The following is a 26,473-nucleotide window of genomic DNA, read 5'->3' on the forward strand; positions in this document are numbered from 1 at the left end:
AACCTATTCGGTGATAGATAAACTTCAGGGGGTTGAGCAGGGTCCTCTGATACTCTTTAGGTGGTCCCGCACAGGGCATTGAATACTCATTCAGGCCCATAGACAATTATACTGCATTTGTCAACTGGAATCCAAATGGGCAGCATGGTGATGCAACTAGTCAGAACATTGGCCTCATAGTTCTGAGGACCGGGCTTCAAATCCCAGCCCCACTTGTGTGGAGTTTGGATATTATCCCAGTGCCTCTGTAGGTTTTCTACGGGCACTCCGGTTTCCTTCCTGGGAACGGGAGTGCTGGAGTGCTGGAGCCTATCCCAGCTGTCATCGGGCAGGAGGCAGGGTACACCCTGAGCTGGTTGCCAGCCAATCGCAGGGCAGGTGGAGACAGACAACAGTCGCACTCACAATCACACCTAGGGACGATTTAAAGTCTCCGATCAATGCATGTTTTTGGAATGTGGGAGCAAACCGGAGTGGCCGGAGAAAACCGGAGTGGCCGGAGAAAACCCACGCAGGCACAAGGAGAATATGCAAACTCTACACATGCGGGGATGGGATTTGAACCCCAGTCCTCAGAACTGTGAGCCCAATGCTCTACAGCTGCCCTACTGTGCGCCCCAAATGTTTACTGATCCTGAAAAATATACTCAACAAGCACATTTTTCACTGGGTAGGTGTGGTAGAGGCTCTCACTTAACTTGTTTGTGAAATTCAAGCTTCTACATTACTGTACTGACAAACAGATGCCAGTAGATGTTGGTGTTGCGTCACTTTCATTTGAGATCAAGACAGCTTTTGAGTATGGGGTGAATCTTAACTGGCCACATCGATGATGAGGGTCAGAAATGCTAGCACATTGGAAGACAGAGTCGAACTTTAGGGACACTGAGCACTGGTATGGGAATGTATGGTATAAACAGCGTATGTGTCTTGACAGGAAGTAGAAAGTGCGTCGCCATTATGAAGAAGAAAATGAGAATACCATGTAAAAAGGCCGCTGAGGTTCATTTCAAGCCATGCAGTGAGTCACCGTTGCTTACGGCTAGTTTGATAAGCCTGGTATATTAGTAGATTATTGAAGCTGCGACAAAGCGATAAAAAAAACAAACATTTAACGATTTCATTCATTGTGTGTTTGATGTACTCTGATCATCTAAGCACAGAACACCACAAACAAAGATTCTGTTCCGCCACCAATTTCGAAATGGTTAGGATGATGTCACAAAAATGAAGACAGGCAGACATTTCTGGGTTGGAGTCCAGTCTTGGAAAAAGGAATTAGAGGTGGAAGTGGTGTAGATAAATAAAAAAGACTTGCATTGAAAAATACTGATCATCTAGCAAATCCATTTTTACACACACGCGAACACACATTCATGCTTATTTGTAGTTACAGCTGGTTCGTTGTTCCTCACTAAGTTTACTTCTTTGTTTGGCTACATTCAGTTTCATCGCATTATTCTTAGCATCGTGACTCAAGGCAACGTCTGGTCCCACCCCCAACACACACACATGGAGATTTTAGGTCAATAAAATTATTGGCCCTGAACCATTTTGGACACCATTATCAAGACAAATCTCACACCTCAGCCCATCGGAGAATCTTACAGGATAATATTATAAAACATAAGATAGTCTGGCGTCTGACAAGTCAAGAAGGAGGCAAACAGGAAGGGCCAAGAACAGCCCGATTGTCTGTACCAGTCTGGTAATGTGTGACCCATCATCAAAATGTTTAAGATTAAAATCATGAAGTATTTCACTCTGTTAGGTTAATCTATATATGTAGATTAATACTGTATGTCATTTCACTTTACAACGGTAAATAAACATCTCCTTTACAGTTAATGAAGGTTCTGTGATTGCAACAGTTGTACAGTGGAGGACAATCTCATTAACATTACCTCATACAGGAAAATGGATAAACTTAACAAATAAGATTTCCACCAACATCCAGTAATGGATTGTTTTCAACGTTGAAGGTTCTCCTCTATGGTACATTACAATAAATCTAACATGCCAAAAAAGATTAGCCCCCATCAGTCATCAAATGAAGCGTGGTTGGATGATGGCAGACATGGTGTGAGTGAATTATTACAGTGTCTGCCACCACAGGAGAGTTCTACAACTTGATTCTCCCCAATCGTGAGGTTGATAGTGCTTTTGACTCAGATCACTATCGCCACAGATTCATTGTGCCGGGAATCTGGTAGACAAAAAGCAGGAAATGGGCAGAGTCACGCAACTTGTATGGAGTGAGCTATACACGTATAAGAGGCAAGGCAAGGTAGTGTGTGTGTGTGTGTGTGTGTGTGTGTGAGAGAGAGAGAGAGAGAGAGAGAGAGAGAGAGAGAGAGAGAGAGAGAGAGAGAGAGAGAGAGAGAGAGAGAGAGAGAGAGAGAGAGAGAGAGAGAGAGAGAGAGAGAGAGAGAGAGAGAGAGAGAAGAGAGAGAGAGAGATCGAGGTAAGGGGGGTAAGAAAAAAAATTGGCAACCAGGCCCAAGGCATGATGCTAAATGAAGCAGCCGCAAGTGACTGAACTGGACAATCGTGAAAAAGTAGTCAGCTATTCACAACTGGTTATTGACCCTGAACAAATAACTCGATGCAGTGGAAAAACTGTTGCCTCTTGTGGGAAACAATGTTTTAACCCACCACCTGCCAGTATCCTGGTGCCTTGTCAGACAAGTTTAATGCATTCCATGACCATGCTTCCAACTCAAAACGCTCATCTGTGAAATCTACTTTTCCCATTAAAATGAAAGGAAATCAATTCAAGCCCCCACCCAAAAAAAAAACAAACAAAAACAAAACAATGCAACAAAAACGTGTAATATTTTTTAATGAGGGAAAATAGCACTCTACAATATTGTGTATTATAAAGGAGAGTAAACATTTGCCAAATTTTTTGCTTCAATTCAATGGACATTTTGCTGCTCCTTCTGGTGTGTTTTCTTTGAAAAGAATCAAGAATGCATGGCTCTTTTCTTTCTCCAGGTTTCCCCATCGTTTGTATTCAAATATCCATTGTTTATATGGTTTTAACACTGCAACACCAATGGTGTTTGTTAGCCTATCATGACATTTTGGACAGGCTGTTAGCAATAAGCTAGCAGACTTAATAGCAAAGATATGTGATTGCTTTAGATGCAAAATATGTTATTCTGTTTGTTGCATGTTTAATTTGACTATTTTTTAAGAATTGATAACTAATTTGCTGAAGTGCTGCTTATTGTGAAGAGAGCTGAGTTGATTTCTCTGCCACCATATAGCACTTGTTTCTTAAGTCTGTGCTTGCAAATCTAAGCAAAAAAAAGTACATCATACTGTATATAAAGTATTAGTATGACTTGGTGGAGGCTGGCTCAATGCGTGTCATGCCCGGAAATGTACATTTGTTGTGAGACAGTGTGTGCGATTTTTTTATCACTGTTCAACTGCAAATCAAATTTCAAATCCCACTAATACTAGTTGCCGATGGTCTACCATCCATGAAAACTAGTCACAGATCCCTGACCACTGTGTGAGAGTACAGCGTCGTTTGGCCGTGTCACTCCGTTTTGGGCAGATTGTAGGCATTAAGTCAAGACAGAAGCGATGAGGGACTGAATAACTGATTCAAGTCAAATTTGGGCAGCGGGGGAGGTACGTCGCTGTGGAGATTGGTCTTAAGGTGTTGTTACCTGCTCCACGGTGAGCGGGGAGCAGATCTCCTCTCCTCTGAGGATCATGGAGCGCTGGGTCAACACCTCAGACAGTTGGAAGGAATCCAAGCCAAGCAGCTCACTCACATTACTAACAACTGAAAGGACACACGCATATGCAATGCATATATAAGTATTTAGCACACATAGTGGTACCTTCAGTTCAACTCATTCCTTGACCAGGTTTGTACCTAAATTTACTTGTAAATCATTGTAAATAGTTTTTTGTTGTTGTGTTTTGTTTAAATTGACCCATGATTGAGCCCTTTGAATTATGCCCGGCAAAAAGTTGCCCAACGAAAATTTATCTAGACCAGTGCAAATCTACTGATGTTATTATTAGCGCATAAGTTTTATGATGAAGAGTCTCTCTGCCTGTCTCAGGAGTAGTTAATGTGTAGGTTTGGAAAAAAGGTCAGGTAGTGAACAAAAGACAATGCAACTCATGTTTCAGCCTGTTAAGGACTCTTGCTACCATGTCAATCAAACAAAGAAGCAGGAAGAAGACAAATCCAAATTACCAGTATCAAGTTATGAAATTAAATTCCTAAATCCTGTGGGGTCTTTACTATGTTCACCTCACTTTTTTGTTTTTAACTACTTTAGTTCAGTCAACATTATGGATGTAAGTCTGAATTTCCAAATTCACAACTTCACTTCTTAAATTAATAATATATTAGTTTACATTAAATTGTAAATTTCGGCTTAGTCTTAACCACTTTTGGGTACGTGAAACATGAAAACTACGTTTTGATTTTTTTTTTTTTTTTTAAAATGGGGGAACCTATCAATATTCATTGAAGATCTCTCCAATACATGAGTCTCATGTAAAGGTGGTTTGATTGTGGTAAATTACGGAATACAGTGATTTTTGTGAAATCTGTTCCTGATTGTCTACTTGCATGATTTATGGTATTAATACTATATGATTATCACCATTTTAAGTGCCCTGCCGCATCTTCAGTATATGCAAAATCCCTTTTGCAGGGGACGCACGAGCAGTGCCAATGATTTGCAATTTTAAAATTTGCTCCAGGAATTGGTGGTGCTGAGTACATATAAAAATGCCAATTTTACAAACAGCACATTTTATTTGTCAACATACAAAAATTTGAACGGTAGAAAACCTAAAAATCAATGGCTATTTTCTACTAATAAGAATGTGAATGTGTGGCTGCTGATTAAAAACGTTATACAGTAAAATAAAAAAACGAAAAAAATTGTAGATTATGTCTGTACGTGGACAAATATAGCCACAAATTGGCTGAAAGGTGGTTAGTTTAAAAAATGAAGAGAAAATTATTTGAAAATGGGATGTCATTGTTCACGCTACGTGGATGTGGATGTGTGCGCTCATCTGGCACATGGTGAGTGCTCCTCTTTTTCTCCTCTCTTACCTCCTTTGGACATGATCTGAGCTCCGCCCGCTGTCATAAATTCAATGTTTCCCATCTGGAGGACAGCAGACAACAACTTGAACACATCTCGGATCTCCTCCTCACTGAACTCCATCACTTGTAGTGCTGCCTGCATTACAACACACACATACAATCAAAAATTAACATTTCATATTCTTGAGTGTGAGATACCTATTCAACACTTATTCACTATTTTATTTACGTATCCTCTGTTATGCACCGAAAAACCCACCCATTCCCTGTTTTGTGCGCTTTAAGAAATGGCCTGAGATCCTAAGAAATGGTGTGAACGCCTTGCCAAATATGAAAGCAGTGCTTTGGGGCTATCATGTGGCATATCAGTGCCAAGGAACTATGTTGCAGTAAGAGGTGGACCTTCAATAAGACAGACCAGAGCCCTGGGTAGAAGAGAAATAGTGCTTTGGAGTCGTGTAATGTTTGTAGGGCTATATTAATATTATTGTGGAAAAAAATGTTAAAAAACAAACCACTTAACATACATTTTTATAAAAAAAAAATATATGCATGAAATATTATAGTATTGAAATAAAATATTTTACATACACTTTTTAAAAATAACTAATCTGGCCCATTTGATGTAACAGAAAAGAAAGACGTTGCCCATGTAAAAACTAAGTATTCCAGCGCCCTCTCGTGGCGATAAATTCTTTTTTTTCTCTCCCTCCCTGTTGCTTACTGACCATGACGCTGTCAAAAAGCTGCTTGTCATCCAGGCAGCTGTCCTGCATGCACCCTGACTGGCTCAAGTAGTGATAGGACTCGGGACCCTCAGACAACAAATACATATCTGCAACAAAAGACCAATTGGACTCCAGATACGTTAAAACAAAGAGAACACATCAATTGCTTGGTTAAATGAGAGAAATACAAATATACTGTGTATATTGTATATAATTACAATGTGGTGGCAACCTTATTTTGGTAGTTGACTTCAAAAAGTGCAAGTCAAATGCATTACACACGGGAAAAACATTTTCAGGCAGATAACTACCTAGTTTCAATTGAAAACAATTATTTAGATGGTTCCTGTTTTAAAGTCTTCCACCATATTCTAAAGTATTGGGCTGCACCTGTGTGTCCTTTTCAAATGCAAAAGCCCCAACCTCTGTGGTCTTTGTCAGCCCCTGCGATCAGAGCGTAGAAAATGTGGTAGTTTCGTTCTCCAGGATTTTGACGCACCACCCGGTTCTTGAAAGAGGGAAAGCAGATGATGACGGCATTATTTAATCAAATGTTTACATCAGATATCTTATTTCTTGGATTCCTGCTAGTTGCAGGAAGAGGATTTCAACACCGACCAACCTTTTCCAGCAAATCTGATAGCTGAAAGTCAAGGAGAATAACAAAAACATGGATATCCGGAATAAAATACAAAGATACTTCAGGATATCAACCCATTTAATTTGATCCAGTCCAGTATTAGTTTGTCAAATTTTTGAAAAATATATATTGACTGCTCTGGAGTTGGAATGCATAGTTTATTGTTGTGTTCTCTAGTTTTCTTTTATGAGCAGTGACATATTGGATTCAAATTCATCTTTATGTAGTACTGTATCTCTGTGCTCAGAACACAAGTCCATTGTATTTGAAAATTTTGATGAAGTTATGGTATGTATACAAAGTTAAGGTATGCATAAAAAATCTTAAACAGAGTGACTTGGACAATGAAACATGCATTTATAATTGTCTTGGTCTTTTTCTCATTGTGAGTTTACATTAATCTTGTTGATGTCTAGTATAATACTGTCGAAGGATACAATCAATGATGCAGCCTCCTTGGATGTTTCCGTTCTGAGAGAAGTGAAGCTGTATGAACTTTCCAAAACGACTGGAGTTGTTGTTGTACACCGTCTTTGAATTCCCGAACGCTTCCATGATGGGACTGATTGAAGAAATCATAGCAAACATTACGTTACCAGCGGAAGATTCAGAATATTTTACAATATTTTTTTTTAAAATATGTCACATTCTGTCATTATTTATCAACACTTTTGCCAGAATACTGTGTAGAAATGTCCCCACATTTTAAAGGTGACTATAAGCGGTTCAGAAAATGTAAAGATGGATAGTTGTTAGTGTCACAAAGTTCCATAAATTTAAAAAAAAAAAAAAAATCCATGGGACTTAAAAGGAATATAAGATTTTTTTTTTTTTAATTTGAAGTTGGGCTCTTTATATGGAACCTAAATAATTCCAATGAAGTTTGGATAATCCTGACTGAAATGAATACGATGGTACTTTGACTTAAGAATGCCCCAACAAGGTGTCACTTGGTTGATTTTTCGCTTTGTGTTAAGAGCCAAAATTTGAGATGTGAGCAAGCTTTGGCATCACTGCCACTTGAGGTATGAAAAACAATAGAGCAACTATGTTACAGCGGTACCTTGCGATATGAATTGAATCTCTACCATTCTCAAATGATCTTTCCCTTTTGAAATGAGTGTAAATACCATTGATTTGTGCCAGCCTACCCCCAAAATGTAATGTTTTTAAAAAGAAAGCACACAATAATATTGTACTTGTGTAAAAAAAAAAAACAAATAAAAACAACATAAGTATAATGTAAAGAATTAGATTTTTTGTTGAGTCTTTTGGTTCAATGAAAATAATTCAATGCAATGCTTCTTTACACCACCTAAGAGTAATATAATACAGACATGGATATGCAGGGAGACAAGTCTCAGCATCTCAGTAAACTGCAGCAATAGTTGTTGTTCTTTGCAGAGGATAAATACCCGAGTATTGTTCTATAGTCATTCTGCATGAGTAGAAAAGTCCGTTGCTTAAAGCGTTATAACACCGTGACACTGACGCTATTCATCAGCTTGTCTATGGCTTTTTTTTTTTTTTTTTTTTGCATCAATTGGTAGCTTCAACCTAAACTGACTTTCTTATGGAAAAGCTACTGTATGCAGTATAAACACTGTCATTGTCTGGTTTAAGTTCAGTTTGACAGTAAACTTCAACAGCTTGAAGCCTTTTTTTTTTTAAGACTTGTTCATTCAGTGCCAAATTTCTTCTCCTGTAAGTTGAGTTGACTGCCGAACCTTTTAAATTGGGTCACTCGTATCTGAAGGCACTGTGTTTAAGATAGGAAAACATTTATATTAACGCTTGAAACAACTTTCCGTTATGTTACCCTCATTCTCGATTAACTCTGTTAAATTCCTATGAAAAAGCTTACAGTTTGCACTATTTAAAACATTTCCCCACTTAATACATTTTACATTTTTAACCCAATATTTCCCGTTTACATTTAATCCTACTACATTTTTACCTGCTTTGGATGAGAGCCTGCTCAACCCTGGTGGTCCTCTCCGATGGTGGCGTACCTGCCGACTTCTGGCTCATTACTGAGAGGAACTTGAGCAGCAACTTGGTGCTCTCAGTCTTCCCAGCACCGCTCTCTCCGCTGACAAGATTTGGAGTCAGACACATCATCAACACTTATCTCCCAGTGAAGTAGTTAATGAACCAGTAGCACTGTTTTCTCTTTACCTAATGAGCACACATTGGCTGTCATGTCTCTTCCACAAGCAGCGGTAACACTCGTTGGCGATGGCAAATATATGAGGGGGGAGCTCCCCCATCTGGTGTTTGCTGTATAAAACCACTGAGGCACCGTCGTACAGGCCCGTGATCTGCTTGTAGGGATTTACAGCAGCCAGGATCGAACCTATGTTGGTCTGAAGATGGCAAATGAAGAGGCAACAAGGATGAAATAAGAATTTGTGGAAAAAAAACAAATAGTTACTTTGTAAACCTGCAGAATCTAACGAGATCCCATCTAAGAGCTACAGTACCTTAATTTCCGGACTATAAGCCGTGACCTTTTTCACACGCTTTCCACCCTGCGGGTTTATGCGGTGCATTTTTTCTAACTGCAAGGTAGCCGCAAGGGGGCACTCGAGCGGAAAAGGTAAGAGTGAGACTGGTGGAATATATGTGCAGAGGAAGTGACTTTTACCGGTATGTTTGTTTTTAACTGGCCCTTTAGCGCTGTGCTAACGTTAGCGCTGTGCTAGCGTGTTTCTGCTGTGTTACTGCTGCGTCACAGGCAATGTTTGGCAAGAAAAGCTAAGGTACATTATTAAAACTTTGAAAACGCTTTTCTGTACACCGTCTTTGTAAATATCTCATATTACAATGTGGGCAAGTGCAGCTTGTGTATGTACAAAATGCTTTTTCCTTTAAAAATGTAGTGGGTGAGGCTTATAATCAGGTGAGCTCTATAGGCCGGAAAGTACGGCATATAAAAACGTTCCAGACATTATTCAAGTAATCTTAAAATTCTTGTAAATTCGGTGATGTTAGTTTACTTTTTCATGGGTGAAAAAGTGAGAGACTGGTTAGAACGTCTGCCTCACAGTTCTGAGGACCGGGGCCTGTGTGGAATCTGCCTGTTTTACTGGTGCTTGCATGGGTTTTCTCCCGCCACTCAGGTTTCCTCCCAAAAACATGCATGGTAGGTTAATTGAAGCCTCTACATGAACCCAAAGATGTGAACGTGAGTGAAAATGGTTCTTTGTTTCTAAGTAGTACTATATTGTGGCTCGTAATTTATTTGAAAAAAAGAACTGTTTTTCAAGTCCCATCCCTACCTGTGAGTATTTTTGTATACTGTTTGTATGTCTTGCTGCTCCGTGCCTGTTAAGTTTTTGAAGATGAATAATTATCAGTACTGTAACATCTCTGGTAGAGTCCGTGAGCTATGGGGTTTGCCAATAAAAGTTAGCATTAAGCAAAATTACAGTGTATGATTTGGTTCAACATCTTATTGTTTACATTTTCAATGATTACTTCTGCTTCATTTAATATGTGTCAGTTTTATAGCTAAATTTGATTAGAAGTGACTAATGAACAATTTGAAGCAAGCAAACCTTTTGTTTGGAGAACCATGCAAGTGAGAACAGGTGCTAAGGAATCCTTCAAAAATTAATTTTAATAGGTTTATGGGTACTTTAATGAAGTTAATTGTGTTTAAAGTGTGTGGGAGGGATATAAGTAATTTTACATTAATTTGTACCTATTGCTGGTGGGTCTGTAATCTATACCCTACAAGAAACAAGGATTCACTGTAATCAACATTGTTGAATTCATACATCTCAAGACAGTGATACTCCAAACTTCCTTCAAATAAGATTTTTTCTGTTGTTGTTATAGACAGCTCTTTTAATGGATCATTTTAGATTATGTGCTGGTCACTGAAGTTGGATTCAATGGCCTAATTTTACTTCCTTCAATAAAGCTGGTAATAGTTTTGGACCCAGCCCACTGTTCCCACAGGGGTTAAGAGCTTTAGGGAAAAGCACCTCATGAATTGTGTTTGTAGGTCATCATTCCAGGATAACAAAAAATATACAGTTCTTGGATTGTTGTGTTAAAAGAGGCTTTAAAAGCTCCATTCTGGAGGTAGGGTTCAGAATACAACTTACTCTATTCGAAAGTCAAAGCTTCTGTTGATGTGCAGGAACTTAAACAGAGATCTATTTGTTCTCCCTTTGTTAATATACACAAATAATACAAGATTACAAAAATAGAAACTGCTGTGTAGTACCATTGAATGCCTTTATATTATATTTTTGTATAATATTGATGGTTTCTATTACTGCTACATCATAGTGGTGGTGGTTTTAAGAGATTGCCAGATAAGCCCTTTATTGAAGGCTCAGGTACCAAATACAGGGCCCACCACTGTGTCTAGACAACACCAGGTAAACCACAATGGAGCCTACTGTGCGTGTTCAAACAAGCTTCCTTACATAGATGTTGTCTCTCTGGTAGCGCAGAAAGAGGTTGTGCATGATGGCAGCTTCGTGCAACTCTGCCAGTGTGGACATGTCCTCCACTCCATTGACGAAGCTTGGGTGCATTGGGTACAGCGTGTCCTTGGTGAGCTCTGCCTTCTGCAGGTAGATCACCTGAAAGTACACAGACACATAACCATAAAGATGGTGCATTGAAATCTGTGTACGTTATCCATATTTGTTAGAAAAATGTCAAAGCTGGGTGTATGTAGTTCACCTCGTTGGGGTATGAGGAAGATATACAGCAGGAGTATAGGGGATTGACATGTTTTTCCCTTCGGAACAAAAGTCTGCCACTATGACCACAGTATGAGCATGCATGGATCGCTTTCAAGCAAAGTGAAAGACTCGGACAGGAATCATTGTAAATCTGCACAATCTAGCAAATCTGTATTATATTGCAAATAGAGGAATGACATGCTCAAGAGGTTTGTAAGCATCCAGCCAGGACAGTATCCTATAATGAGGAAAGTGCTCTAACATCCATAGAATCCACAATGTTAGGGCCATCATGATATTTTCAGATGTTGAAGTGGGCATACTGTAAATTGCGATGACCAGTCTCCACATGAGATACTGAGATACTATTTGCCAATGGAAACCTTGAACTTAAGAAGTGATCCTCAAATCGAAATATGGCTCGAAACAATAGGATAATATATAACATTTCACTATCTATTTTAGAATGTTTATAGGGATGACACTTGACCTTTAATGTGTTATTCAATGCCAATTTTTCCAAGTCTTAGCAGTATACTATTACAAAATAGACGTATGTAAAGGCAAAAGAAGAAACACAATGCAGTACTGTGTGAGATTTAAGGTTTCGTCAACAATGGCCTCCGGGGAGAAAGGCAGCCCGTGTGATGATGTCATCCACCCATGAGATTTACAAGCAGCATCTAATGCTTTTTTTCCTCTTCCTAAACTGACAAATCAATCTAAAAGCTTGTACCACGTGAGTCATTTCGCATTCAATGAGATCAGTTACTTTGTGTGATTGTTATTATCAGTGCCTGGAAAACTGGCTCTTCCAGTTCACTTTGTTTTAAGATAATGCCCAACAGGCCATGAAATGCACATTCTTTACATTGTTATATTTTCCATGGCGGAGCAAAAATATAATGAAAATAAATCCCGGATAACACAGAACTCTGAGAGGATATTATCGGGTTCCTCTGTCAAAACAAACCTTTGGTAAAAAAAAAAATAAATAAATAAATCAAATGAGGAATGTTTACTCGCATCTGTTTACAGATACTGCATATAAACTCAGTCATTTTTACTTGTCTCTTTCAAATTCAAGTGACCTGTCTTGTGGATCCGAAGTGAACAATGTGTTCTGATATCACAGTGTAGGCTTTGGGGACCCGCAGAGAGTTCTTCCACACCTAAAACATCTGAAAGTGAAGAAACTAAGTAGGAATTTGAAGTTTCACTCTTTTCCATTTCATTTTATCTGCTTTGGTCTTGGGTCATTATCAGATGATCATTTATTATGATCAGTCAAAATAGACCCCTCTTAGATTATTAGCACAACTGTATTTGACACTAAGTTGGAGCCTCATAAGTGATGTAATAATGACCAAACACTACAACAAGGGTCACCAACCTTCTTGAAACACAGAACTACTTCTTGACTAGTGATTAATGTGAAGAGCTGTCAGTTAAATAAACAGTTCTGATGAAAACTATTTGCTCAGATTTCCTTTCATAGATTGCTCTTATGTTATTAATAATCAAGAGGAATTAATACCTGCCAAGACATTGTTTGTGAAATACAGAACTGCACCCCATAGTATTATGTACTGTGGTGGCCGACTTACCCGACTGACACAAGGCCTCATTCGGCTTTTTGCTTTTACTTTCGATCGCAAACTTGAGATGTGAGCATTCTATGGTGTTAGTGAACCCAATTACACTCACTTCACAAAAAGCAGGACATTGGCAAATATTGAAAAGTTCTTCAAAAGGAGGATTCTAGCTGTTGAATTGTACTCCTATTTGAAGTTTACTGCGAAATTAAACAAAACTAGGAGAATTACATATTTAAAACATCTACATAGCCTAGCATTTAGTCTGCTATCATAATGCATGTAATGAGAAAAAAACATACACATTACATACACATTTAGCTAATGATATTTGAATACAAATGGTGCAGTAATACATTAAGACTTTCAATATAAAGGGACAGTCATATTTTTTCATCTTCTCTCTGTGTGTGTATATATATATATATATATACACACACACACACACACACACACACACACCACACACACACACACACAGGATACATACAGTATGCAGATGCCCATGTACAGTACTTGTACATTTACTTATACTGCCCTCAGATGGCCAAGGTGGGTAGCATCACAATGGCCATTGAACTGATAGAAACTATGACAAAAAATAATTAATTCTTACCAATTCTATATAATATTCATGTGCATATAAACTTTTAATGTTTATTACAATACTAAAGCACAAGGATGGGAAACTAGTGTGTCGCCTCAATTAATTTTAGAACATTATAAAAAATACTTCCCGCTACCTGCCTAATTGTGCACCCCTCCATCCTTTGAGGTGCCTATCCCTCTTATAGAGTGCCTTTTCTTATGAAGAAAATACATTCCAAACATTTTTGGAGTATTTGGGGAAGGCTACAATAGTTTTACGCCATTTAAATTACTGTCAATGGGGGTCAGTGATTTAGGTTATGAGCAATGCCACGGACCGAATGAAATCAGTATCTAGTATAGTATTAATATCTCTAGGCAAGACTGTACTATATACAGTATTCCTTTTGTGGACTTTACATAGAAAAACTCTTACATGCGTAGATTGTACAAAGTCTATGAAAATTGGAACCAAATACAAAAGCATTTATCTTTGTGAGCCAAAACTCTAACCTAGTTTTCAAGTGCGTGATACTAGAACAGTACATTTACTGCGTAAAAATGTGAAGTAAAGTCATTGGTTTGCCTTACTAGTAACATGGAGGTGTCTTACTAGTATGCCAAAGGTGTCTTACTAGTGCGATGTAATGTCATACAGTAATGGAAGGCAGTAAAAAAAAAAACAATTCTGGTAATACATCTTTTCGTTGCGTACTGAACTATCTTACAAGAGAGGATAAGAGCATAATAGCAACTGAACCTTAATGTGGATATCAACCATGTGGAATAAATGTTACAATGGCTTTCCATAAAAAAAAAATAGCAATAATAAAATCTCTCCTTTTGTTTTCGGCTCAGTGAAAGCACACCCTGCTTCTGCTTCTTTGTTCAGACAGCTCCACTAAATATTCAAGAAAAAGGTGGGGTCACCCTCACTGGATGGGATAGTGGACTCAAACCATGGCAACCAAATCATTGCTTCATGCGGGAAATTTTTGACAGATGGTGTCGTGTGACAGTTTAAGTGTTAAAACGGTAAAAAGATGTTTCAAGCTACACAAACGTTCCATTTTTTTTTCTAACCAATTAAAAAGATTACTGATAAATCCAGCCGACATAAATGATGAATCCAACACAGATGCTTGCAATATTATTTATGAGAGCTAGCATTCCCATTTCAATGTATGGCTCCAATGACTAATAAATATGAAGGGCTATTAAGTGACCTATTTTAAACCTCAAAATGAGACAGAATGTATGCACTACAACACTTGGAGAAGTAAAGGAAAAACTACAGTACATCGAGAATACACCAGGCAGATAATATGGAAATGTTGTCTCATTGGACCAAGAAGAAACATCAGTGATATGTTATTGTGTTTTTAGAGACTTTTTCAGTGCACAACATGGCAAGGAAGCAATTTCACGAGCAGAACATACAAACGTACGATTGCTATGCCTTTATGTGAAGAGCGTCACCTCTGCATATGTCAATATGTTATCACAATTGACAGATTTTTTTCAATATTAATAATCCCTGGTTAACTTCTTGACAGGAGTGTTAAAATGTTACTCATTACCTTTCCTCCAGTTGTAAAAAAGATATGGGTATATACAGTAGACAAAAATAGCTCACCTACGGTTAGGCAAAACTTTCATAGGACATTGTTATTATTATTATTATTATTAATACCATGGACCTCGAGACAAGTTTAATTTTTATCATGACAACACTTGTAATTCCAAAATCAAGTCAAAAAATGTTTCCCCATTGAAATGAATGGGAATACCGTCAACCAATTCAAGTTTTTTTTTTTTTTTCCAAACCATGCTTATTCATTGGAAAATTGCACGAGTCAATAGTCCATCCATTCATCCATTTTCTTTGCCACTTATCCTCACAAGGGTCGCGGGGATTGCTGGAGTCTATCCCAGCTGTCAATGGGGAGGCACGGGACACCATGAACTTGTTGCCAACCAATCACAGGGCAGATAGAGACAAACAACCGCACTCACAATCACACCTAGGGGCAATTTAGAGTGTCCAATTAATGGGGCATGTTTTGTATGCATGTTGTATGTGTTCTCCAAATACACGGCAAACAGAATACGTGAGCACAAAACAGGACAGTGCCTAATGTTTTGGCCTTCATTGTTCTTCTTTCAGGTTTATTAATAAAATAAAATTAGTAATCAATCACCATAACTTTGATTACATCACACATTAATTATAGTTGAGTAAAAAAAAGAAAACCATTTTGGAGACTTCCCTATTTGTGCATTTTAACACCACTTAAAATGGGAATTGTACACATTTTTGGTAAAGTGGTAGTGTTCCAAGCAAAGATCAATGTTTCATTTAACCCCCCCATCCAAAAAAAAAGGGAAAATCTCAAATATTACAACACTTCTTCGTGTAAAACAAATTTGACTAAATTCCCTGTTTGTTACTGTCAAGGTCAGTTCCTGGGTTTCTTTGTGTGCGCCCCTCTCAAAATAACAGACACCCTGTTTAATCCAGCTGGTGCCATCTGCCCACATAAAAGATACACGCACGCATGCACTCACGCAGACAACGCACCCACTCACAAGACCACTTAGCTTTTTGTGTACTCTCACCTCATCCCTCTCATTTAGGTCTAAGACAATGACAAATGCTGATGTGACGGTTAATGTGACAGCAGCCAAGTCAGCCAGTTAAAACCCAGACACTCTTCCCTCACGAGGCTGCAAGGTGAGCACTTAGGGACAAAGCAGCACCGCTGACATAACTGGTAATGGTATATAACCGCCCTGAGGGAGGGGGGAATAAACACTGCCAGGATACATTTACCAAAAAAGCTCTGACTGACATAGCACCTGCCTGTAAAAATAGTCCAAAACAGAAACACTGACAGACAATACTATATGTAATACGCTAGAACAGGGGTGCCCAGACTTTTTTACCCCAAGATCTACTTTTCAAGGTCAATTTTATGTTACCTCCTATATTTAAAATACAGAATTAGGTTTTTGTGACTGTATTGTCTTTGCTTTCATCCTGGATCAGGCTGTGCCAAGGTGGAATTTCAACATTACACACACGGTCATTCTGCACTTTCTATTTTGGCTTCAGACCAGACCTTTCCCACTCGGAAGACAGAAAATCTCATCCAGTTTAATCACATTTTCTTCGATTATTCACATATTCTGGCAGTCATTGCATCTTAAAACAACAGCATTTCATTTTTAAATTTCTCCATTAATATTGAGAGTAAACATAAGCAGCATGTCTAGCTCGTTTTTGCTCTACGTTGCCCAGACTGTGTTGCAAACTAAAGCAGCGGTGGTGGATGGACTCTGTCATTATAAAACACATTGATGGGCTGCGTAAGTACTATAACATTTGTAATTATGAGTGTACGTCTTTAAGAGCGGGGGTGGAGGGTGTAAGGTAAAGTAGGAAAAAGAGTGTGCGGAACACAGAATATCTGTGAAAAGACTGCATGAGCGATGCATAATTGCGCACGTGTGCAGTTTAGAGGGAACATTGTCTGACGTCTTTTTTTTTTTTTTTGGGCACGCCGTCCCGCGATCGACCAAGACTGCCTTGCGAGTGATCGACGCATTGAGCACCCCTGCGCTAGAATGAGTGGTTTAAAATAGAAGCCCGCTATCACATTCCTGCTGTTCTCCTTGATACATTTTACCATAGCATCAGTTAAAACACATCATTAAAAAGTAGGAACAACTTAGGTGTGATTTTTAAATTGACATTAGTGTATTCCATATATTCCAGTTTAAACTAATGCAAATAGCAAAACATAAAATTTGTCCATTTACAATACTGTATAACAGGGGTCAACAACCCAGTGCCTGCGGGCATGTTCCAAAAATAGCACCGGTCACAAATGATTATTATTATTATTACTATTACTTGTGCTTTAAATTTTGAATCTGACTTACTTACATTAATGATTTTTTTTAAATAGTTTCATATAATATAAAGTATTTATATATTTGTAAAGTATTGCAGTTTTATTATTTTGGACATTTGGCACAAACAGGTCATGTAGCCCTTCATTCGATCGGTGCTCATAAAGTAGCCCTCAGCCTCAAAAAGGTTGGTGACCCTTGCTGTATACCGTAGATTTGATCTTCCTATGCAAGTGTCAAACATGGGTTCAAACAACAGCATAGTTGATCCCCGTGTGTTGGAAAAAATATCTCCCTTTGCATTGATAGAAAATATTCTCCATTAATTAATTACTAAAGTGTTGTTTTACTTTTAGGATAAGAAAGCAGGCCTTGTTCCTCGGGCTCTTTGATAGTTTATTATCAGTTTACCAAGATGTACAGTATGTGGTTTTGGGGGGAGGCACCAGTTACGTGAGACAAATGATAACTGCCTGTTCATGTGTGTATATCTGACCTCATCTAAGGAGATCTAGGGAGACACTTGTCGTATATCAACTATTTCCTCGCAAGCAGATTTTTAAAAAAATTCTATCGCTCATGATTCTCAACATGCTTGTCCTGTCTCGTCTATCAATGGCTTAACATTTTTTTCTCTACAGTGTGTTTTACAAAGTGACTTTGGTTATATTTTATGATGAAAGGAAAAAGGTGTGTTCTCAGTTTTAGATAAAAATTATCCATAATAGATTAAAAGGTGCAGTAAGAAATAAATGAAAAATCTGAATATCTGTTGCTCAAGATCCTCATTTGCGAATGTCTGTAAATTATTTCCTAGTCTGAAAATAACTCCCTGTTTGCCTTGTGCTAAGTTTGCATTTGCATAATGGTGGGCTAGCTGTAAGGTTATGGCTTACATTGGATCCAGTCAGAAAATTTGTCAAGACTCTCAATTGTTCGAACTTGAACTTTCACTTTAGGTACATGGAGTCCATGTAACGACCTGGACGGAAACAAAATGGAACTGTGCATTTATTTGTACAATCATCCTTCTAGAACCAGGAAGCAGTCTGTTCACTGACAAATGGAGAGTCAACCAAAGACAAATATGTCATACATTTGTTTGGTTGATTATTAGATTTTGTACATGGGCAGAACATTGCAATTAATGTTACCAAGTCTGCCTCACAACTCTAAAGTATTAAAATCATCTTATTGTCTGATTGTGAGTGTGATTATGTGCCTTGCGACTGACCATTCCACGGTGTATGAACAATCAGCTTGGTTATCCCTCAGCCTGGCTAGGGTACAGCTCACTGGTGACTATAGAAAATGGTTGGATGGGTGGAAATACAAACGGATGAAGAATACACATCCCGTAATGTTCATCATACGTTGCTTTGGCTGCTTTAAAAAAAAAAAAAATCAAGAAAAATCTCCTGGTTGTCATCTACGTTCCTCCATTTTGTGCCAAAACACTGTTGTTTTCGTAATCTGCTGTTAATACTTATGTAGAAATGACACAAAATGTCTTCATCCTGTGAACAAGTCTTTGATACCCGCACGATACTTCCTACATTATTGCCCAGAAACCTGTGGGCCACTACACAACAAAGACTAAATAACAGTGAGAACACACACATACCCTTTTTTTTAACCTATTTTCAAAGCAGTTTTTCACATCCATCATCACTACCTTCTCTCTATTTACAACTCCGTGTAGCAGGATTTCCTCTAGACACAGACGTCCATGCATCGGCAAACAGAAAAGGTCGTTTTACACAGACTTACAAAATGTGTTGATCCCACAGCAGCCATGTATGAAGCACGTGTGGGAACTTCCTCCATGCCCCCCCCCCCCCACACACACACACAGAGTTCTAAATGCATGTTTAAAACAATGCAAGGTTTGAACGAATGTTTACTGTGAAATGTGAGGAAGTAATATTCATTTTGTCCCGAGACTAATATAGAATGCTAGGTAAACAAAATTCAATTTGAAGCTTTGGGTTTTCTTTTCAATGCAGTAGAAATCTATACAAGCTTTATCTTTATTCACATGATCTACTTATATTCAGGTTATACGTGCATTGGGATCCTCCTGTTCCCGCAGAGTGACAAAATAAGCTCTATGTTGGGTTAGGCCCAAGCGCCGCAACACCCTGAACAGGATAAGCAGTGTTGAGAATGTGTGAGATCTATGCTCATTTATGTTAGCTCATCTATGGGATTTCGCATTATGTTAGCATTAGGCTAGCGTACCTTTTGTGAGACGAAATTATGTGGTTAGGTTCAAAACCTCGGTGTTTAAATTTAAATTGTTTAGCTTTCGCTTGTATGTTTTGTTTGTATGTGTTGCTGAGATGAGTCACTGATGGTGTAGTGATAGACATGCCTGACTTTGGTGCGGGGAGCGTGGGATTGATTGCCACTCAGTGATGGCGTCGATATCTTCACTCTGACTGACTGGCGACCAGCTCAGGGTGTAGTCTGCCTTTCGCCCGAAGCTAGCTGGAATAGGCTCCGGATCTCCTGTCACCCTTGTGAGAATAACCAGCTTGGATAATGGATGGATGGATGTGTTGCTGCATTTATCTATGTGTATGTGTTGCTGTGTTCAAGTAGCAGTTTGAAGGTTTGTCTTAAAAGAATATCAATGATCTTGAGATGTTTGGCAATTTGCATGATTAAGTATGTTTACTTGATGCTTATAGGCTTTTGTTTGATGAAATTACTTTGGAAAAGGTCTGCGTTTAAATGTATGTTTAGTTCTCTTTTGCTGTCAGTTTTACAGTAAACTTCAACTGGGAGTAAAGTCTTCTTGATCCTCACGCTTGCGGCAACCGTGCTGATGTCACTGCGGCTCTCCTGAGTGCAGTTTGTCTTTAGACTCAAGCGCAACCCACGTGCTCAGTTTTGGAAACCTCCCGGAGTTCCTCTCTAAATCAGATGTGTCGCTACGGCTGGTACTGGGTGGAGTTTCCTTAGCACTTTGCCGTCATTTCCAATAGCAGTTTCTCCTTTGCTTTCCGTAACAAGAAAAAAGCAACAATAATGGCAACCGTTGAAAAAAATGAGTGGCCTCTTACCTTTCCATAGTCAGTGGTGAGGACCAGGGAAGTGTCATCACATGAGTTTACAGTGGAGGGGAGGAGATGTTGTTTATCTTTCACCCACACACGAGAGCCCTGCAACACCGTAATTGAACACCACAGCATGACCATGTTAAATCAAGGTTCATTGATTCACTGTACAGTAGAGAAAAGATGCCGACATCAAAAATTGACATGTCTTGGGCAATGCATTAAAGTTTGGTGCAGATACGCAAGAATGAGTACTCGTAATTTATTTTCCACTATTGCAGGAACACTCCACTTCTATTTGAGCCAAGCAGGGGAGTAACAAGCCAGACCAAACTGATGGAGTTGTGGCGGAAACTAAACAAGGAATAAATAAATAAAAATATGACGTATGTGAAAGACTCTTGTCAGATGGATGTTGTGAATTGTTCAGTATTTGCAGTCGAGATGCAGATAAATATTTTAGAATTGATTTTTCTACCGATTATTGACTAATTAAAAAAAGATTTAGCATTTTTAAACAACGAAATGTGCATGTGTAGTGCAGATATTATTGTTGTCCACTTGGGATCACCATACCCACTTTCCATCGTATAATATCTACGTTTCTGAGTTTGTCCAGCATTAAAAAGGTGGGGTCCAACGGAGTGGGTGATATGGGAGTGGAGAATGAAAGTGTATAGTTGGCTGTTGGAAGCTGAGCCAAGCAGCTGGTTGTTAACTGACTAACCATTAACCGGTCTGCATGTTGACTGAATGGGCCTCATTTGTGTCCGTAGCAACTTGTGTATGGATGCTCTTACTTTTCTAATTTTTGGTAGTGCTTGCTCAGTAAAGTGATTTAACATGCACCGGCAGCTGTGTGTATCCTTGACAAGTTGTGGGGACATTATAAGATGTTGTAGCTCATAGTAGCAGGCTATATTAAATTAGACAACATTGATACATTACCTTTTGTTGGCAATCATAGACATGCTGTTCTAGTACACGATGAACTCCATCTTCCTTGTTCAGTGTGAAACGATAGATTGATCTTTTGACATCTGACACTCTTTCTTCCTGTCTTGGCCGCATCAGAACTTATGTCTAAAGTGAGTACTGCGTGGAGGCAGTAGCATTCATCAGTGTGGAAAAACAGCTAAGTTTTGATAGAAAAATTTTGCTTCAACTTTTTGTGTAATCAAAGTCTGAGTTATCCGATTCATTGTTTCAGCCCTACTGGGTAGAAATTTCTCACAAAGTTAAAAAAAAAATGTATTGCAGAACATTGTTCCATATCTGATTTTAGTTATAGCCAGTGTTATATAAACTGCATCAGTGTGTAGTTTATCCATCAGAGTTAAGTGCAATAACAGGAATCACAAAGTATGAATGCAATTTCCTCACAACAAAGGAAGATACATTTATAGACCTGGCAAGCATCGTACCATGATTACAAGACAATGCTTGTGAGATGACTGCATTGATATTTGTCAGCCCAAACAAATATCCATTTCAACGTAACACACTGGAACTCAGTAGAAGAATTCAGTGATTGCTTAATCATCATTGCTCTAAACCCATTTTTTGAGCCATTCAATAATGTCAATAAGCCCAAAGTGGCCCAGGAAACACAGAACAAAAGGGAATTGTGTCCAGCAGAGCATAAAATTGGACAGATCAATATGCACGGAGTCGACTTGGAAACCTAATACAAGACAAGGTCACCACTTTTAGACATCAATCCTCATTAACTATTTAAAAGGATCAGCCACGGCTGCACAATTCAAATCCATGGGGGAAAACACATTACATCACGCTTTTTAAAATGCAAACTAAGAATAATTAATTACATACTAAAAATGTTCCCCATAGAAGTAGTTGATCTATATTTCTTAGTGATGCTGAGAAAATACATCCCCTTCAAAGCTACTTTCATCACAATTCTTCTCCATGCAGTCAGCTAATGGTGCACATCTAAATGGGGCCCTCTCAAACCACCAGGGACAACCGTTTGCCGGGTTGTGTAAATTAGGAAGAGGAGGCTGAGCAGGAAGGAACGAAAGAGGAAGGGTGCACATTAGTGATAATGTCTCATTCCCCATTGTGTGTGAAATGAGAGAAACAACTATTACAGTAACTACAGCATGTGTCGACACATTGACATGGTTTTGATGGGGGACTGAGTGACCGTCTCGGCCGAGTACAAGCTTGGCGTGTTGGGCCTACTCGGGGAAAAGCCGCTTCACGCTGAAGTCCAGATTATTAGGATTTATTCCACAGACAATCAGATGCTCTTATGTAACCAGAACTCACAGGGTCACAGGGTTTCAAAGAGAATATTGTTGGTTGTTTTTGCAGAGAGGAAAAAATATTTGACAAAAGCATTTCAGACTGCGTCTCTTTGAAATCCCAGCAGTCCAAGGGCTTCTCGGTTCTTGACATGGAGCTATTAAAACAGTTGGATATTTGATTGGAGGTTGTTCAAGGGGCAGTTGCTTGATATCAGTTATTCCCCCTAAAGTTTTAGAGTTGTTGAAAAACTAAATATGACTCAAACAAACAACAGTATAGCCCGATTTGAGCTTTGACTGTGGACACTTTGGTCATTAATGATCGACCAAGGTTTTGCTTCGACACAACTTAAATTGTGATGGCTGAATGGGGATCATTGGAACATTGATAAGAAAACAAAGCCTTTTGGAGGATTTCACAAGTATTTTTTGCTATAGACCCATATTAGAAAATTTACTCCTAACATTGTGGACCAAATATAATTTTGGCTCCCAACCCTAAGTTTGGGACACTCTGCACTTTGGTAACGTTTTCACCAAGGGGTACAGTACAATTTTAGTTATGTATGCCAAAATGTCCACTTCAATAAACTAATATTTGAGTATGTCTTTTGCAGTGGTAACTGGAGCCTCTCCTATTGCTTGGTTGGTTGATTTGCCTTGTTCCTTGTTCCAAATCGAACAAACTGATGACAAAACAAAAAGTGTGATTTAAAGAAATACCGTGGATTACGACAAAGGAAAGAAGCTACTTTTTCTAATACTACCTACTGTCAATTCTCAAATATTTGCTATTGAGTTCAGGAGATAGAGAACAATTCAGGAGTGACTATGGAGCTTGAGATGCATTTGTCCTGGTGTCATTCCTCTCTTTATAGCTGCAGAAATTTGTGCTTAAAAACAAACTGACGCTGTCTCAGCAACAGATGGTTCTTTCAAAACGACTCCCTCCTTGTCACTACCTTCATAAAGAGCCTTGTCACTAAGTCAGGACAAAGGCAGCCACCTCTGACTGACTGAGAAGCTTGGAAGTTAACCAGGCGGAAATATCCCAAACACAGGCCAGCTGGGACACAATGGGCACATGTCAAAACCACCCCCACCCATCCAACTTAAATCACCTGGTGTGGCCCAGCTGACCATTCTACCTTAAACACCACTTCTTGCACACATCATTGCAGTCAAATGGGTTGTAAATCCAAACTCCTGCTTCTGGTCACCAGATGTTGGAATTACATTTAGCTTCAAATTCTCCACATTGCATGTCACAGAGCACAGGGACAGAACTGATGGAAAAGAATGAAGCAGTCTTCATGTTGATATCCCATCATATCCTCTGACACAGAAGCCTATTGATGCACTCGCCGGGATGAAAGCTTGGGTTTCTGCAGCTTCAAGGATAGCAAGAGATCTCAAGACGCGCTAATGAATGGGCCTTCAATATTTTAATGCTTACACAGGACAAGGTGCTGTGGACACGAGCACAGGTCGTATCAAATGATCAGCCCAGAACTCATGACAAAGAAAGTAAATAAATATATAATAAAAACAAGCAACTTAACCACAAAATGCAAGATGATAAGGAGTACATAAGGAGGAATTCTTGGAGTGTAGCTTTGTTCGAATATTTGGCTAAGTAAGTTCTTCTCAGATAGTTGGGCACGACTATGCTAGGGAGGGGGTTGGCGTGTAAGACTGAACAACATGATTTGCTGTTCTAAATCAAGAGTAAGTGCACATCCACTGCAGTTGATTGCAGAGGTGCACTCGCTCTGAGTATTTGCGCAACGGTGTAGTAGTGTTTATTGCAATAGTACGAGCAGTTACACTTGGAAGACACTATGAAAAAAAAAGTTAACAGGGATGAAAACAGTAAGTAAGTTAAAGAGTTTTCTAGATCGTTATATATAAGTTGGGTGAAAATGTTCACAGTTTCTTCTTCTCCTTTCGGCTTGTCCTGTTACAGTTTAAGTTATTCATTCTCTTTTTTCCTATTTCAGAAAAACTGATGTACTATATTTTCTGTTCCATACTGAACAACAATACATTTATTCTTTATTGTAAATATTTTTTCTCTTCTTCCTGGGAGTAGGGGTGGGGGTGAGGTGAATAGAAAACAACTGAGTAGCACTGGGCTAAGTTAACACAGCAGCAAACAGTGCATGATTGGCCATCACCAGATGGAGGGGCGTTATAAAAAACAAGTTTTTAACTCAAAATGTGAGTTTGGTATGTTTGTTTATTATTTGACAACAGAATTCTAAGCCTGAAATGCAAACATTGTGCCTCAGTGAGGTTTAAAATGTACTTTGGGCTTCTCTGAATTATTTACCCCAAGGGTTCAAAATATGCAGTCAGCAGGCCAGTTTGGCGTTCCAGTCTACCCCAGGGGAAAGAAAACACATTAACTGAAATTTTTCAAAAAAAGTAACTTGTTGCTCATTGTGTCCACTGGGGGGAAGCAAACTGACATGCACTTAACTGACTACTTCCCACTTAAATGGCATTCTGAAATTCGTGGTTATTTAGGATTTGACACCTGATATAGAGATGCTTATGAACACTTAAAGACACCATGTTTCAGGAGATAAATAAGAGCAATTCAGATAAGATTTAGCAGTATCTTTGCATTACAGTTCTGTGACAATTGATAATGTTTCTACAAAATGTTCAAGACATCAAATAGACCAAAATATCAGTTCAAAAGGTTAATTTTGGTCGACCTCATTTGTTTTTGTTTTTTTCCCATGCACCACAACAACTAACTTCTTTGTGTTTTTAACATTCTCGACCGATAAATATCATCCTGATTCTGACTGAGCAGGTATACAGGAGATAAAACACGAAGGTTCAGCGCCCCCCACACCCCATTTTATACTTCAACCAATGAAATATGGCAGTATTAACATAACAACAGCAATGCATAGGCCCACATTAAGTGACCCCATATGAGGATGAATGGACAGATGTGCAGACGCCACGGCATTAGAAGACTGACCAGCCTCTAAAAGGGTCAAGAAGAAAATTGGTTCTTGCATGAATGTCCATTAAAAAGCCAATGTGACAATTCTCAACGAGTTCCATCAACAAGACAATGATCTGAATTCCATTACGTTAGATTATTCTGGCATGAGGATTGGTTCTTGTATGAGTGTCCATTAAAAAGCCAATGTGGTAATTCCCAAATAGCTACATTCAAAAGAGAACATGAACATGATGCTTTCTTCAGAGCATCCTTTACTGAACCCTGACCTTAAGGCTTAAACATTTTTTTGTATGGATAGGCTGACAGATGAGGTTAGACTGGAATCCCCTTGGACCATGATGTTCGCAGATGATATTTTTATCTGCAGTGAAAGCAGGGAGCAGGTGGAGGAAGAATTAGAAAGATGGAGGCATTCACTGGAACGGAGAGGAATGAAGATTAGCCGAAGTAATACAGAATATATGCACAAGATAGGTTTAGATGGCAAAAGATGACACGCTCTGGAGACCCCTAATGGGACAAGCCGAGAGAAAAAGAAGAAGAATTTTCTTAACCCCTTGACAACATATCACGTTTTCAAACTTTCCTAAAGGCAAATTATATATTTTAAGTATGAATTACCTGTAGACTACATTTTAAAAATCTGAAAACAATGTGGGGTTTTGTCACTTGTTTCCTGAGTGGGAACCCAGGCCAAACTCAAGGTTTTCACTCAAATCTCCAGAATGCTGAGTGAGAGTACCACTCTCAGAGGTAAGACTAAACAAGTAGGCTGAGTTAAACTGGGATGGAATTCTGAGCAAGAGGTCTTTCCAGGCCGCAAATCTTCCAGATGGGTTGAGAGGTTTACTTTGCCTACAAATGGATCAACGCATTCCGGAAGTAACA

At 38.8% G+C, this 26,473-nt stretch overlaps 1 protein-coding gene across 1 annotated transcript in view; it reads right to left on the bottom strand.

Moving 5' to 3' along the window:
• LOC133512372 (unconventional myosin-X-like) overlaps nt 1-26,473 on the bottom strand; it is an 89,634-nt gene that overhangs the window by 51,184 nt on the left and 11,977 nt on the right. The window contains exons 2-11 of the mRNA XM_061841937.1: nt 20,336-20,434; nt 10,906-11,064; nt 8,642-8,829; nt 8,421-8,555; nt 6,901-7,025; nt 6,446-6,459; nt 6,247-6,331; nt 5,824-5,930; nt 5,102-5,231; nt 3,684-3,802 (exon numbers count right to left, since the gene is read on the bottom strand). Coding sequence (XP_061697921.1) covers nt 3,684-3,802; nt 5,102-5,231; nt 5,824-5,930; nt 6,247-6,331; nt 6,446-6,459; nt 6,901-7,025; nt 8,421-8,555; nt 8,642-8,829; nt 10,906-11,064; nt 20,336-20,434 — 1,161 coding nt within the window. The remainder of the gene's footprint in view (nt 1-3,683; nt 3,803-5,101; nt 5,232-5,823; nt 5,931-6,246; nt 6,332-6,445; nt 6,460-6,900; nt 7,026-8,420; nt 8,556-8,641; nt 8,830-10,905; nt 11,065-20,335; nt 20,435-26,473) is intronic.

This window comes from Syngnathoides biaculeatus, chromosome 14 (assembly GCF_019802595.1).
Source record: "Syngnathoides biaculeatus isolate LvHL_M chromosome 14, ASM1980259v1, whole genome shotgun sequence".
NCBI classification, from domain to species: Eukaryota; Metazoa; Chordata; class Actinopteri; order Syngnathiformes; family Syngnathidae; genus Syngnathoides; species Syngnathoides biaculeatus.